Source organism: Pelodiscus sinensis, chromosome 18 (assembly GCF_052426305.1).
Source record: "Pelodiscus sinensis isolate ZL-2025 chromosome 18, ASM5242630v1, whole genome shotgun sequence".
In the NCBI taxonomy this organism is placed as follows: domain Eukaryota; kingdom Metazoa; phylum Chordata; order Testudines; family Trionychidae; genus Pelodiscus; species Pelodiscus sinensis.
The window spans coordinates 5,653,265-5,667,797 of NC_143069.1; the positions used below are offsets into that span (position 1 = coordinate 5,653,265).

Below are 14,533 nucleotides of genomic sequence, written 5' to 3' on the forward strand. Positions count from 1 at the left end.
CTATAGATACATTCGTAGAGTCTCTCAAAGCCAAAAAGGACCATTGTGATCATTCAGTCTAGCTTCCTGCATAACCCCAGGCTGGAGATTTTCCTGATTTCAGCTCATATCGTGTGGTCGAGCTACAGCATCTCTTTGCTAAATAGACATTGAATGTTGATGTACAGACACCAGCTGATGGAAAATCCATCTCCCTGTGTCAATTGATTAAAGGCTCAATCCTCCTTTCTGTTAACATTTGTGCTATTGTAACCCACACTCCACCTGGACGTGGCTGACTGTCTCGGAGACAATTTACAGAGAGATTAATGAGCTTGGTTTACACTCTTTGGGTATGCCTACATTACCCCGCTAGTTCGAACTAGACATGCCATTACCTAACAGGCTTTTGGCTCATGCTGTAAGGTACACAGGTCCCAGGTTTGATTCTGCCCACAGATGGCTGGAGTCTGCTGGCATTGCGCTATACTACCAGTCTGAACTTGTCTTGCTTCAACTCCAGTGAATCTCATTCTGTCTCGGGTCTGCAAGATTAAAGTAGCAAATCTCCCCTTGTTGGTGTTTGTAGAAGTATGATAAATCGGTGCCTCTCCATTTCACTGAAGAGACAACGCCTTCAGTTACTGGGCCATCTTACTGTGGCGTAAATACCAGCAGAATCTACCCCTCAACCTCCCACCAGGGTTAAAGAAAATCAAAGTAAATCGGTCAGAAAAACAAAGCATCAAACTAATATTCTTTTCAATGAGCAAAATAGATATTTTATATATTTCTTTTGAGCGAAAAAGGGGACATACAAAAATGCAAAAGAAAAAAAAAATCCAGGAAACAGACAGGGATATATGTACAGGACACTTCTTATAAATATACAATATATACAAGTTAAATATGTATATAGAGTATCTCCAAAAAGCTTTTTGTACACGGCACTTCTTTTGTTTTAAGTTAAAACAAATGCAGTTTTCAAATAATAATAATAAAAAATTATTTAAAGATTTTTTTGCTCCCCCTCCCACCTCTGTAACGTTTTAAAGAGTCGTTTCTATCCCCTCACGCCATTGGTTCCTGAAAGCAAAAGAATCCATTAGTGGAGCGTGTCCCATCTAACCGCCTCCCTTCCAACCCATCTCTGGCACACAGAGAGCGTCGATAGCTTTCCGCCATGTGGTCTCAGCACGAGGCCCCGCCCCTTGTATGGAGGAGGGGTTTATCCCCATCCACCGCTCTGATTGGCCAAGTGGCAATGGGAGGGGCTTCCTTCCTTCACCTCGACAGGGAGGCATTCTGAGACAAAACCACAGCATTAAAATAATAATAATAATAATTAATAATAATTAACAAACCAGGGCAAAAGGAACAAGAGTCCATTCCTGGCAGCCCCCTGCTGGAAAAGGACCAGCCTTTTCTGACTACTGACTACTGTCTTCCTGATGTATCTCTAGTGCAACAACCCCCCCTCCCTCTACTCTCCAGCTTTTCCCCAAAACTCCTCCCGCCCATCCCCAAAAGAGACATCCGCACCCCCTCAACAGCCAACTTTCCACCTTCCAAATCTTCCTCCGTTCCCTTGGTCCCCCCAACTCATATAGCAGCAAGAATAAATATTAAATATTTTTCTCTTTAGAAAACAAACAGGAGTCTATATTTATAATCTATAGATTAAAAAATAATAGTACGTCGTCCGCCGCTGCTCCGGGCGTCCAAGGAGGCGTCTCTGTAAACATTCTTTAGCGGGGTGGTGGGGCGGAGCCACAGGTCCGAGGTTGGGGGGCCACTTTTACACCTAGAAGCAAACAAGAGCGAGGGGCGAACAATTAGGGCAGACGGTAACCAGCCGTGAATCAGTAGGCCCTTGCCCCACCCCCTCCCGCCCCACCCTGGCCAAGGACTCCAGCCCAAGTATCGGGCGCGGGGACTTTGTTCGGCGGATATCCCGGCTCTGAGGACCTCGGTTTGTACACGGGCGGGAGAGGCACTGGCTGCATCTCATCCAGAGTCTCCGCCAGGCTTTGGGACGATCAAAGAAGTCACTCTGTTGCCTCCCCACCCCCATGTGAATCCCATCCCAGCATTTACACTGAGCACAATTGCAGGACTTGGGTGAAGCACTGCGGATATACACCAGCCGTGGATGGAGCTTTACACGAGAGCTATGAAGATGGAGCAGAGGTGATCCAGTTCAGCGCAGAGCCATTCACCCCCCTACAAATCCCCGAACCAGATTCCCCCGCGGGCCAATGTTTACACCAATGGAAGGTGGGTGTAAAATGGGTAACTTGGTGGGTACCAGAAAGAGCCTGGGGCAGGCATGGAATGGAGGCCGGAAGTCACCAGAAAGGGGCAGGACTTCATAGAATCATAGAACCAAAGTTGATTAGGGCTGGTCACCTTGTCCCACCGCCCGCTCAATGCAGAACCCACCCCAACTAACCGTCTCCTTGTTTTAGAGCAAGCGAGAGGAAGAGATTTGCCAAGGGCCACTCCTGGTGTTTGGGGAAGAGCTGGGGATAGCAACTAGATCTCCCCACACTTTCCTGGCATCTGATCAGAGCCCTAGATGAGCACTGGAGGATGCACTAGGACAGCATCTTCGTAGGTTTATGAACAGTGTTTAGCACAGGGGTGCCCTGGTGGATTGGGACAGTCAGGTACTACTGCTGGGTCAATAATAACACTAACTCCTTTTGTCAGGAGGCCTGAAAGCGCTTTGAAAGGTGGACAGGATCATTACCTCCATTTTACAGCTGGGGAAACTGAGGCACAGAATGGGGTTGTCGCTTGCCCAAAGTCTCTCTCAGCCAATTATACCCGAGCTCAGGCCTGATGCACTCATTACCCCGACACACCGTTGTGACAATATGTCTCTAGAAGATGCCACATGTAAGCTGGTGATGTGCTGGGCCTGCAAACCATGGTGTGGTGCATGCACAGACTGTGTACCGAGACTTACAGCTGTGCGCTGGAAACATCCTTAAACAGCTTGAGGAGGCAGAGCGTTAACCCAGCCTGCCCTGTCTGGCTCCAGGACAGGCAGAGGACAGGGAAAGTTCATTTACATGCGGGGTGAACAAAACCATCAAGCTACCACAGTGAAGACAGTTCAGTGATCACACAGGGGGCCAGAAGCTGCACCCCAGGAAGCTGTGCAGCTTCTCGATGCACAGACAATGGCCTCTCGATTATACAAGGGGGGCAAAAGGCATTGCAGATGTCCACCGCTTACAGCACAAAAGGGCAGCAGCCCACAAGCCTGCAACAGCTGGCTCCTCCTGGCAGGCTGGCGGACGTACTGTGTGACTCGCACTTAGGCCAAGGCATCACGCGATGGAACGGACGTCTAGTGACTGGAGAGTGCGTGTTGTTTGCACCCAGACCGGTCTCGCTCTCAGTGTCGCCTACAGCTCTGTCCTTTGCTAATCACTTTTGACTCTGGACCCGTGGTTCTCAGCCCACCAGTCCACGGCTCCGATCAGACTTCAAGGGGTCCACCAAAATACACCAGAAAGCAGGGCTGGCCTTAGCCTCACTGTGGCCCAGGGCACAAAGCCGAACCCGGAGCCCTGCCCAGGGCTGAAGAGACCCCTCCATCTTTACTGAGCAGCACCACGTACAACAAAAATCGGACTCTGTTTTAGCAGCTGTTGTGCCTCTAGTCTCCTTTGCATTTTATACCCTAGAGATGTAACTGTATCACTGTCTGTTCCACACAGCTTTTAATCCACTGGATGTGCCATGCCCTGTGATCGGGGCACAGAAGGGCACATTGGGGGGCTGAGAAAGGAAAAGGCTGAGACCCGCGGCTCTGACCCATCTCAGGGCTGTAACACAGGTGTGACGCAACAGACTGCTGTGGGCACTGACTCCTCGGAGGCAGCCATCTTAATTTCTTAGAAGGCCACAGTGAGAGGGACTGGACAGCGCAGAGACGGTGCCAGGGAGCTCACAAACGGGGTTCGCTGTCTGTTACCCTGTCAGACAAGGTGGCCCATGTCATGGAGAGTTCGCTGGGGGAGCAGAACAATGTTCTCTCTAATCTGTTTCATCCCTGTGCAGAATGAATTTTGTTACATGCACAGAGACATGTGTGGATGTGCACCACTACTAGAAACACATGCCAGCTGTGGGCAGCTGTGGGTGCTCTGCTAATCAGCTGGGTGGCCGGCCAAGTGCACACCCAAGAGGGAACACTGACGCAGACAGACTGGCGTGGCAGGGCCACACGACTGCTTGCTAATTCAGGGGCTGACAACTCTGAGTGCCCTGAGCAGACATCACAGCTATCCAGCCTGCGGCATAGTCCAGTCCACTAGCCACTAGGCCACACTGCCTCCTGACAGTTGCCCTTCCCCCCACTTGCACGTGTCCCCCTGTGGAGCCCCTGCACCAACGGAGAGCTCCTACCACGCGCTGGCCCTCAGGCTGGGATGCATATAAAAGTTGCTGGGCCCCGAAAGGCCCCAGGGTGGCTTGTTTGTGCAGAGCAGGGCCTCCCTAGCCTGGCCCAGCACCCGGGGCCCATTTACACACGAGCGGGGGCTGCGTTACCGCCCTGTGCCGTGCTGCTAACGAGCAGGGCCCAGTCCACTCCGTTAGGCTTCCAAATACCGCTGGCATGGATCAGCGTCCCCCCCCCACTCTGTGGCCATTCCTCCCCGGGCGGTGCTAAGGAGAAACAAAGTGACCTTCCCCCCCATCTCACAGCCAGCCCTGGGCAGGGCAGGGAACAGAACAGGCGCCTCTTGGCCACGGCACCCTCCTCAGACAAAGACCATGCAGGCCGGGCCAATGCGCCCCTCATTGGCAGGCCTGCACGTGGGCGCGGCATCGCCTCCGTGGCTCCTGCGGGGTGGCTAGAGGCCACCGGCCCTTCTCCCCAGTGCGATTGTTAACGTCGCCTGGCACAAGCAGGCAAAGGGGCCGCAGCAGGTGCAGGGTGAACAGGCACCGGCTGTCTGTCTGGGGCAGAGTGTAACCGAAAGGGGAAGGAGGGACGGGGCGGAGCCGTGGTGTCCAACACGCTCGCCACTCACACGGGGCGGGCCAATCGTTTTTGAAGGGGGGAGGGGTCACTTCACAAATTTCTGAAGTGGCCGTGGGCTGCCCCAGAAGGGACGGGGCCTCGAGTGGGAGGGGCTCACAGAGCCTGATTGGTCTGGGGGGTGAGGGGAGTGCACAATGTCTTTGCGGCGGGGGCAAAGAGTTCATGAGAGAGAACAGCCCGCTCCCCGATTGACCTGCGTGCGGGGGAGTGGCAGGGCAGCTGTGGGCTGGGTCAACTGGCTTGGTGGGCCGGATCCAGCCCACGGAGGCTGCCTTGCTCTTCCCTGGGGCACAGGATTGGAGTGCAGGGGTTTGGGTTGTGACCTAGGGCAGGAGGGGATTGTGATCTGGGGCAGGGAATTGGGGTGCAGGGTCTGGGAGGGGGCAGAGGATTTGGCTTATGTGGGGTGGGGGTAGGAATGTGGAGTGCAGAGGGCTGGAGGGGAAAGCGGGGGCAGGGGTGCTAGAGGCAGGCTCTGGCTGGGAGACTTACCAGACAGAGTCCGGGCCAGCAGCCCAGCAGGCAGCGGTGGATTTAGGGCAGGGCGAGCAGGGCAGCTGCCCCGGGCCCCGCGCTTCCTGAGGTCCCACGCATGCACCGTGTCAAAGGAGGGGCCCCACAAAATTTCGCTGCCCGGGGCCCCGCGGTGCTGCCATGGGCCCGTGGCACTCTCATCCGCCCCTGCCAGCAGGGTTCTCAGGCAGGAGCCTGCCCTGCCCCCACACAAGCTGCTCTGTGAATAAGATCCTGGGGGCACAGGGGACTGGTGCTTTGCATGATGCCTGTTTTTCAAACAGGCAGCTCCCATTGGCCAGAAACCGGCCAATGGGATTGTGCTGGGGGCGGGCGCAGCCATGTAGCGCCCCTCCCTCTCCCCTTGCTCACAGTTTGTGGAACCCAAAGGCCCAGCAGCCTCTTTTCTGAGCAGCGGGTGGGGGCAGGGCAAGCAGGGGAGTCGGCCTGAGACTCCCCGCTGCACCTGTGGGCTGGAGCCGGTGGCCTGGCGGGACTGGGAAGCAGAGCTGGGGGGGGGGGGGGGGTGCAGCTACTGGCCGCAGCCGGAGTCCAACAGGCCGCGCCCCGACAGGCACTCCCTCTAGTTGCTAGTAGAAGCTGGGCGGGGGATTTTTCTACCGGACAAAGGGCGCAAAAACCAGACTGTCCGGTAGAAAACCGGATACCTGGTAACCCTACTCCCAGCCGTTGGCTTAAGGGGCCCCCGGAGGAACCTGGTGAGAGGAGGCAGCTGGGGAGGACGGCAAGAGAAGCCATCTGTGTCTGGTAACCCCGTGGGAAATCAAACAGCACTTCAGTTGAAATGGCAAAACTTCAGAGGGTAGAAAGCCTCAGTGATTTACAGGTGGAAACTAGCACCAGGCTCAGTGCCTCCCTAGGCAAATTTCACAGCTGCATTTCAGAGGCCCCCAAGCACAAATCAAGCACATTGAAATTGCTAATGACAGATCCATGTCTAGACAGCTGTTTTTTTCAAAAAAGCTCAGTTTTGAAAAAAAGCCGCAGCCATGTTTATGCTAATGAAGCAGGAGATATTTAAATTCCTGCTTCATTAGCAATTTCAATGTGCCTAATCTACATCTCTCTGTTGACAGAGAGGTGGAGTCTAGACACAGCCTTGGTTTTATAGACATGGAAGGGTTGCCAGACTCCCATTGGGATCCACGTTCTCTCCATACACCGCATGCCCAGTGGTGAGATCTGAGCACACCTGGATGCCAGACCCCAAAATCTGCAGCATTTAGTTTTTGATTCAGACCCATCCCTGGTGGAAAGGGCTGCAGACCAGGAGTGTTTCACTGGATTTCCCGTAGGGGGCACGTCATCAGAGGGGTACCGGCCCCAGACTCCTGCACGGTCAATTCAGGGGCAGGGAGAGTTTCAGAGATCAGGGCCAGCACCCCACCCTTGTATGTGGTGTTTCTGTGAGTTGCAGATCTACGCCCAATGTGTCCTAGAGAAACCAAAGCCAGATTCCAACATTGCAAACCACATGGAGATATTTTCAGTTGGGATCCTGGTTAAAACACATCCCCTTAGACCAGTGGTTTTCAAAGTTGGGTCGTGAGCTTGCTTGGGGGGCTCGTGAGCCGTTGTTTTTCTAAGTGTCCGTAGCCATGAAGCCTCGTGGCTCCCGGTGTCTGCGGTTTGCCGTTTCCAGCCAAGGGGAGCTGCAGGAAGCGGCTATGGACACTTGGCTAAACAAAGTGTTGCGGATCTGCCAGCGGCTTGCCTGGACGGCTTCAGACCCCTCGCTCCATTGCTCGCTGTTCTCCACCACGTGAACTAAATAACAGAACTTCCGCCATGGCGATGGAGCACTGCTCGACAAGCACGGTATCTGATGCTTTCCTTTATAAGAAATAACATATTTGTATATTTTTACTAGAGGAAATCATTCGCTTCCATCTCATTTGGCTCCCTTAAAGCCTACTTTGCCGATATGATTGGGCTGGCCCTGGTACCTGGTACAGTTTGGACCTCCCTGGTCCCCGCACACTCGAGACCTGAGCTGTCCTGAACCAGGGAGTTTGCCAGACCAGGAGAAGTCAGCGCTCCCCTGCTGGTTGCACACTCCCAGGGTATTCTCCCTGGACTCCCTGCCTTGCCCCTGGCCTGGCTAATGCTGGCCGGGCAGGGGCTCTTCACGCTGCTGCCCACAGGCTGCCCCACAATCCCCATTCAGGACCGCCTGGCCACTGAGGCTCCACTCCTGTGGGTATTCCCCAGGGTTCTTGGCCTCCCTGCCCTGCTACTAGGGCTGGTCCCACTGTGGCTGGTGATTCCCTGGGGTTCCTCGGCAGGGCTGCCGCCTCCAGCAGCCCCGTTTCAGCTGGGGAGTTTTCCAGCCAGGGCTGCCCAGTCATCCCGGCCCTGCTGTCACCGGAGGTTCCCCAGGGTTCCCGGCAGGGGCCGCCTAGCCACTGCCAGCCCTGCTGCTGCTGGAGGTTCCCCAGCCGGGCCTCATTCCTCCGGCAGCCCTGAAACTGGGGATTCACCGGCTGGGCCAGGACTCCCCAGCCACCTGGCCCACCTGATGCCGGGGTTCTTGGTGGGGTTCCCTGGGAGAGAAGGTGACTTTCCCCTACAGGTACTCACTGCTCCACAGATTATACGTCCAAGAATCGCATTAGCCTGTTCGCCACAACACTGTACTGGGAGCTCAACTTCATGCTGGAATTAGCCCCTCCAATCTGCCGCTATTTGTCAAATACCCTTCTTCTCTAACACCAAAATCGACAAACTTCCAGAGATAATGGCCACAGGCTACAGGTTGTCTGAGTCTGCACTTTAGCCACTTGCAAGACTGGGGCCTACATTTGAAAGGGAAGGACAGCCATGTACTGTACAATCACTGTACCATGCAATACACCCAATACATTCAGTAGCGATGGTTACATGGCCAGCGCATCAACTAGCAACATTGTCACACTCAACAGCATCTGCAGCAAAGCTGCCATGTGCATAAGGCCCAACTCACCGAGCCGCAATGCCATGGCGCCCGACTCACAGAACAGCAATGCTATAGCACGCAACTCACCAAACAGCAACGCCATGGTATCCAACTCACTGAACAACAATACCCATGACACCCAAGTCACCAAACAGCACCGACAGACACCCAATGCAGTGATCAGCAATGCTATGGTGCCCAAAGCACCAAACAGAAATGCCATGGCACCCAACTCACTGAAGAGAAATGTCATTATGACCAATATGAGTAGAAATACTGTCATACCCAGCACTTAGAGCAGCAAGGCTGCCGCATTCAGAACATAGAATAGCAATGCTGTCACATTCCACTCAGGGAGTAGCAATGCTGTCATAAACGATCATACCAACTTTCAATGCTGTCATGCCCAACATACAACCCTCAATACAATCATGCCAAAACATACTGACTCTCAATGCTGTAATGCCAAACAAACCAACTACCGATCTCGTCATGCCAAACCTACAACTCTCAATGCTGTCATTCCGCCATATACTAAAAACACCATCACACCAAACATACCGACTCTCAGTGATGTCATGCCTAACATAACTCTCAATTCCATGATGCCATCATGCTCAACATACAATTGTCAATACTATCATGCCAAAACATACCGGATAGCAATGCTATGACACCCAACATACCAACTCTCAATGCCGTAGTACTATAATGCCCAACAAAATGACTGTCAATTACATCACGCCTAAGATACCGACTCTCAATGCCCCCCACACCTGACTCTCAATGCCATCATGCCCAACATATCAATTCTCAATGCCATCGTATACAACATACCAACTCTCAATGCCATCATGCTGAACAAACCAACTAGCAATGCCATCATGCCCAACATACAACTCTCAATGCTGTCACGCCAACTCTCACTGCTGTCATGCCCAAAATATCGACCCTCAAAGCCGTCATGCCCACCGTACCAACTCTCAATGCTGTCATGCCAAAACATACCAACTCTCGATGCCATTAGAGAAAGACCTAGATAAGAGAGTCAAAGAGATAGTTATGGCGATAGAAGAGGCAATTGAGCAGACGGTGCCAGAAGAAGAGAAGATCAATAAGAAGTGGATTATGCAGGAGACACTGAAGTTGGTCCAAGAGAAGAGAGTATTGAAGATCAGAAGGGATGTCTCCGAGAGGGCAGAACAGCAATATAGAGTGAAATGCAACAAGGTAAGGAATGTGGCCAGAATGGATAAGGTGAAATGGTTAGAGGAGCAGTGTGAAGATATTGAGAGGTATTACAGCGAGTGTAAGATCAGGGAGATGTATAAGATGATTAGGAATATTAATAGGAAGTGGCAGCCGAAGCAGATGGTGATCAAAGATGAGAATGATAAGGTGTTCATGAATAAGAAGAAGGTTGTGCAGCAACAGATGAGATATTGTACCAATCTATACAAAGCACAGTTGAAGCCAAGTGTCTCAGAGAGACTGATTGAAGAATTGAAAGAGATATCACCGCCAAGCATCGAGAGCAAGACCGATATTCTGAAGGAGGAAGTAGAAAGAGTAGTGAAACAATTAAAGAACAAGAGCCCTGGAAATGATAAGATTACGGGAAAGATGATGAAATATAGTGGAGAAAATATGATTCAGGAAATACATTGACTATGTAACCACATTGCCTTAACGAGTCATCTAGGCAAGGTGCTGATGATGATACTGACGGAGAGATTGAGATCGCAGATAGAAGAACTTCTATCTTTCCTGAATCCCACTTGCTCATCTGCTAGAAGTACTATACAGCAGATATTGGCACTAAGATTGATAGCGGAGAAAGCTTGGTGAAAGAACAAGAATATCTACAAGTGCTTCATCGATTTTCAGAAGGCATTTGACAGTATATATCGGAAAGTGACTTCGGTGGTGTTGGTGTCATATGGAGTGGGTAGCAGATTGATAAGGTTGTTGAAGGATATCAACGATAATGCGGAGGCAGAGGTGAGAACGTATGGAAAGTTTGGAAGTTGGTTTGGAACGAGTAGAGGTATGAGACAAGGAGATCTGATATTGCTGAGTATCTTCATCACACACCTACAGAGAGCGATGGACAAGATTAAGGAAGAGGTAGAAGTGCACAGGATGAGAATTAATAACTTGAGGTTCACGGATGATACAGTTATCATCGAGGAAGATGAAGAGAAGTTAGCGAGAATGGTGCAAGTGCTAAATGAGGAAAGGAAGCGGTATGGACAGATTATGAATATCAATAAAATGAAGACAATGGTATTTGGAGATAAGGAAATAGGAAGGAAGATCAGTGTAAATGGGATCGAACTAGAGAAGGTAGAGAAGTTCATATATTTGGGGAGCAACATGACGTATGATCTAGACTGTAAGAAGGAAATAGTGACTAGAATAGCAAAAGCAAGAGTGAGTTTGAAAGCGATGGATATATCTGGAAAAGTAAAGCAATTAGCTTAGGAACAAAGCTGAGCATCTTGAAAACGTGTGTATTTAGCAGCATGTTGTACAGATGTGAGACATGGGTGATAATGAAAGATTCGAAGAGAAGGATATTGGTGTTCGAGAGGAGTTGTTATAGAAAGATCCTGAGAATAGGATGGATGCAGAAAGTTACCAGTGAGGAAATATATAGGAAGATAAAGCCAAAAGAGAACCTACTGCAGGTTATACAATGGAAGTTACAGCTATTCGGGTATATTTGCAGAATGAACGATGAGAGAAAAGTTAAGACCTAGATATTCGGCATAATGGATGGTCCGAATAGGAGAGGCAGACCCCAAAGAGAATGGGTAGACGATATAGTAGATTGGTGAGGAGCTAGTCTACAGAAACTAAGCCACTCAGCACTTGACAGGGAAAGATGGAAAGAAATAGAGAGGCATCGGACACCAACAGGCGCTGAGCCCATGGTTGCTGCTGATGATGATGAACGCCATCTGCCCAACATACTGACTCTCAGTGCCTTGATACTGAACAAACCAACTAGCAATGCCATTACACCCAACAAACCAACTAGTAATGCCGTTATGCCCAACATACAACTCTCAACGCTGTCATGCCCAACATAATGATTAGCAATGTCATCATACCCAACACACCAACTCTCAATAACTTCATGCCCAACATACCGATTCCCAATGCCATCACACCCAGTATATCGACTCTCAATGCCATCATAACCAGTATAGCAACACTCAGTGCCGTCATGCTGAATGAATCAACTAGCAATGCCATCATGCCCAGCATACCGACTCTCAATGCTGTCATGCCGAAACATACTGACTCTCACTGCTATCACATCCTATATGCTGTTTTGCAATGCTGTCACATCCAACATACTGACTTTCAAAGCTGTCATGTCAAACATACTGACTAGCAATGTCGTCACACCCAACATGCCAACTCTTAATGCCATCACGCCCAACATATATTCTTTTAATAGCATCATGCCCAATACATTGACTCTCAAAGATGTCACGCCAACATATCGACTCTTAATGTCATCACACTCAACAAACCGACTCTCAATGCCATAGAACTCAACATACCGACTTCCAATGCCATTACTCCCAAGATAGCGACTCTCAATACTGTTACCCCCAATATATTGACTCTCAATGACGTTTTGCCCAACAAACCAACTAGCAATGCCTTCATGCCCAACATACAACTCTTAATGCTGTCATGCCAAAACATACCGATTCTCATTGCTGTCACACTCAACATACCAATTCTCAATGCTGCCACGCCCAGTATACTGACTCTTAATGCTATGACACCCAATATATTGAGTTTCAATGCCATTACGTTAAATATATCAACTCTCAATGCCACCATGTAAAACAGGGCTACTCAACTTTGGAAGCCGCGGGGGCCACAATAACACTCTCAGCACATGCCGAGGGCCACAATTAAGTGTAGTTGCATATACATGTACAATATACAACTCTCAATGCTGTCATGCCAAAACATACTCTCAGTGCTGTCATACCCAACATATCGACTCTCAATCCAGTCATGCTGAACGAACCAACTAGCAATGTTATCCTGCCCAACAAACCAACTAGCAATGTTATCCTGCCCAACAAACCAACTAGCAATGCTGTCACACCTAACATTCTGACTCTCAGTGTAATCATGCCCAACACACTGGCTAGCAATGCCATCATACCCAACATGCTGACTCTCAATGGCGCCACGGCCAACATACTGCCTCTCAATGCCATCACATCCAACATATCAAGTATCAGAGGGTTAGCCGTGTTAGTCTGAACCTGCAAAAACAGCAAGGAGTCCTGTGGCGCCTTATAGACTAACTGAAGTGTTGGAGCATAAGCTTTCGTGGGCAAAGACCCACTTCGTCAGATGCATGTAGTGGAAATTTCCAGAGGAAGGAATAAATATGCAGGCCAGAATCAGGCTGGAGATGATGAGGTGGATTCAATCAGGGAGGATGAGGCCCACTTCTAGTAGCTGATCTGGAGTTGTGAATTCCAAGAGAGGAGAAGCTGCTTTTGTAGTTAGCAAGCCATTCACAGTCTTTGTTTAATCCTGAGTTGATTGTGTCAAACTTGAAGATGAACTGTAGCTCAGCAGTTTCTCTTTGAAGTCTAGTCCTGAAGTTTTTTTTGCTGCAGGATGGCTACCTTTAGATCTGCAATTGTGTATCCAGGGAGACAGAAGTGGAAATTTCCACTACATGCATCTGACAAAATGAGTCTTTGCCCACGAAACCTTATGCTCCAACACTTCGGTTAGTCTATAAGGTGCCACAGGACTCCTCGCCACTTTCACATTCAACATACTGATTCTTAATGCTGTCATGCCAACATACCGACTGTCAATGACATCATGCCCAATATATCGACTCTCAATGCTGTCATCCCAAAGAAACCAACTAGCAATGTTGTCATGCTCCACATACAACTCTCAATGCTGCCATGCACAACATTCCGACTCTCAGTGCTCTCACCTGCAACATATCTACTCTTAATGCCGTCATGCCCAACATACTGACTAGCAATGTCATCATAACCAACAAACCAACCCTCAATGCCTTCACACCCAGAACACCAACTCTCAATGCCATAACACCCAACATGTCACCTCTTAATGCCATCATGCCCAACATACCAACTCTTAATGTTGTCATACCCAACACACCAACTCACCAAACAGCAATGCCATAGTGACCAACTCAATGAACAGCAATGCCGTAGTGCACAACACACCAAACAGCAATACCATGGTGCCCAACTCATTGAACCACAATGGCATGGCATGCAACTCACCAAACAGCTATACTATGGCGTGCAATTCACTGAACAGCAATTCCATGGCATGCAACTCACTGAACCACAGCAAGGCACCGAACTCACCGAACAGCAATGCCCATGATGCCGAAGTCCCAGAAGAGCAATGATATATGCTCAACGTATTGAGCAGCAATACCATGGTGCCCAATGCACCAAACAGAAATGCCATAGCACCCAACTCACTGAACAGCAATGCCATAGAGCCCAGCTCACTGAACAGCAATGCCCAACTCAACAAAAAGCAATGCCCCCAGCAACTATGCCATTATGACCAATATGAGTAGAAATACTGTCATACCCAGCACTTAGAGCAGCAAGGTTGCCGCATTCAGAACATAGAATAGCAATGCTGTCACATCCCACTCAGGGAGTAGCAATGCCGTCATGCTGAAACATACTGATTCTCTATGCCGTCATGCTGAACAAACCAAATAGCAATGCCGTCATGCCCAACATTCAACCCTCAGTGCTGTCATGCCAAAACATACTGACTAGCATTGCTGTCACACCCAACATCCCGACTCTCAATGCCGCCACGCCCAACATACTGACTAACAATGCCATCATACCCAATGTAGTAAGGGCCCCTATTACTCGGGCCGCTGCTTGGGCCGGCCTCTTGCCCCCTTCCCCAGGAGTCGGGGCTTGCAGCTGGTTTCTGGGGTAGGGAGCCCAGCCACT

At 50.2% G+C, this 14,533-nt stretch overlaps 1 protein-coding gene across 1 annotated transcript in view; it reads right to left on the reverse strand.

Annotated features, from left to right (window-relative positions):
• Window positions 1-748: 748 nt before the first annotated feature.
• Window positions 749-14,533, reverse strand: part of DLL3 (delta like canonical Notch ligand 3) — a 332,834-nt gene continuing 319,049 nt past the window's right edge. The window contains exon 9 of the mRNA XM_075915297.2: window positions 749-1,783. Within this exon, the coding sequence (XP_075771412.2) occupies window positions 1,778-1,783 (6 nt within the window). The 3' untranslated portion in view covers window positions 749-1,777. The remainder of the gene's footprint in view (window positions 1,784-14,533) is intronic.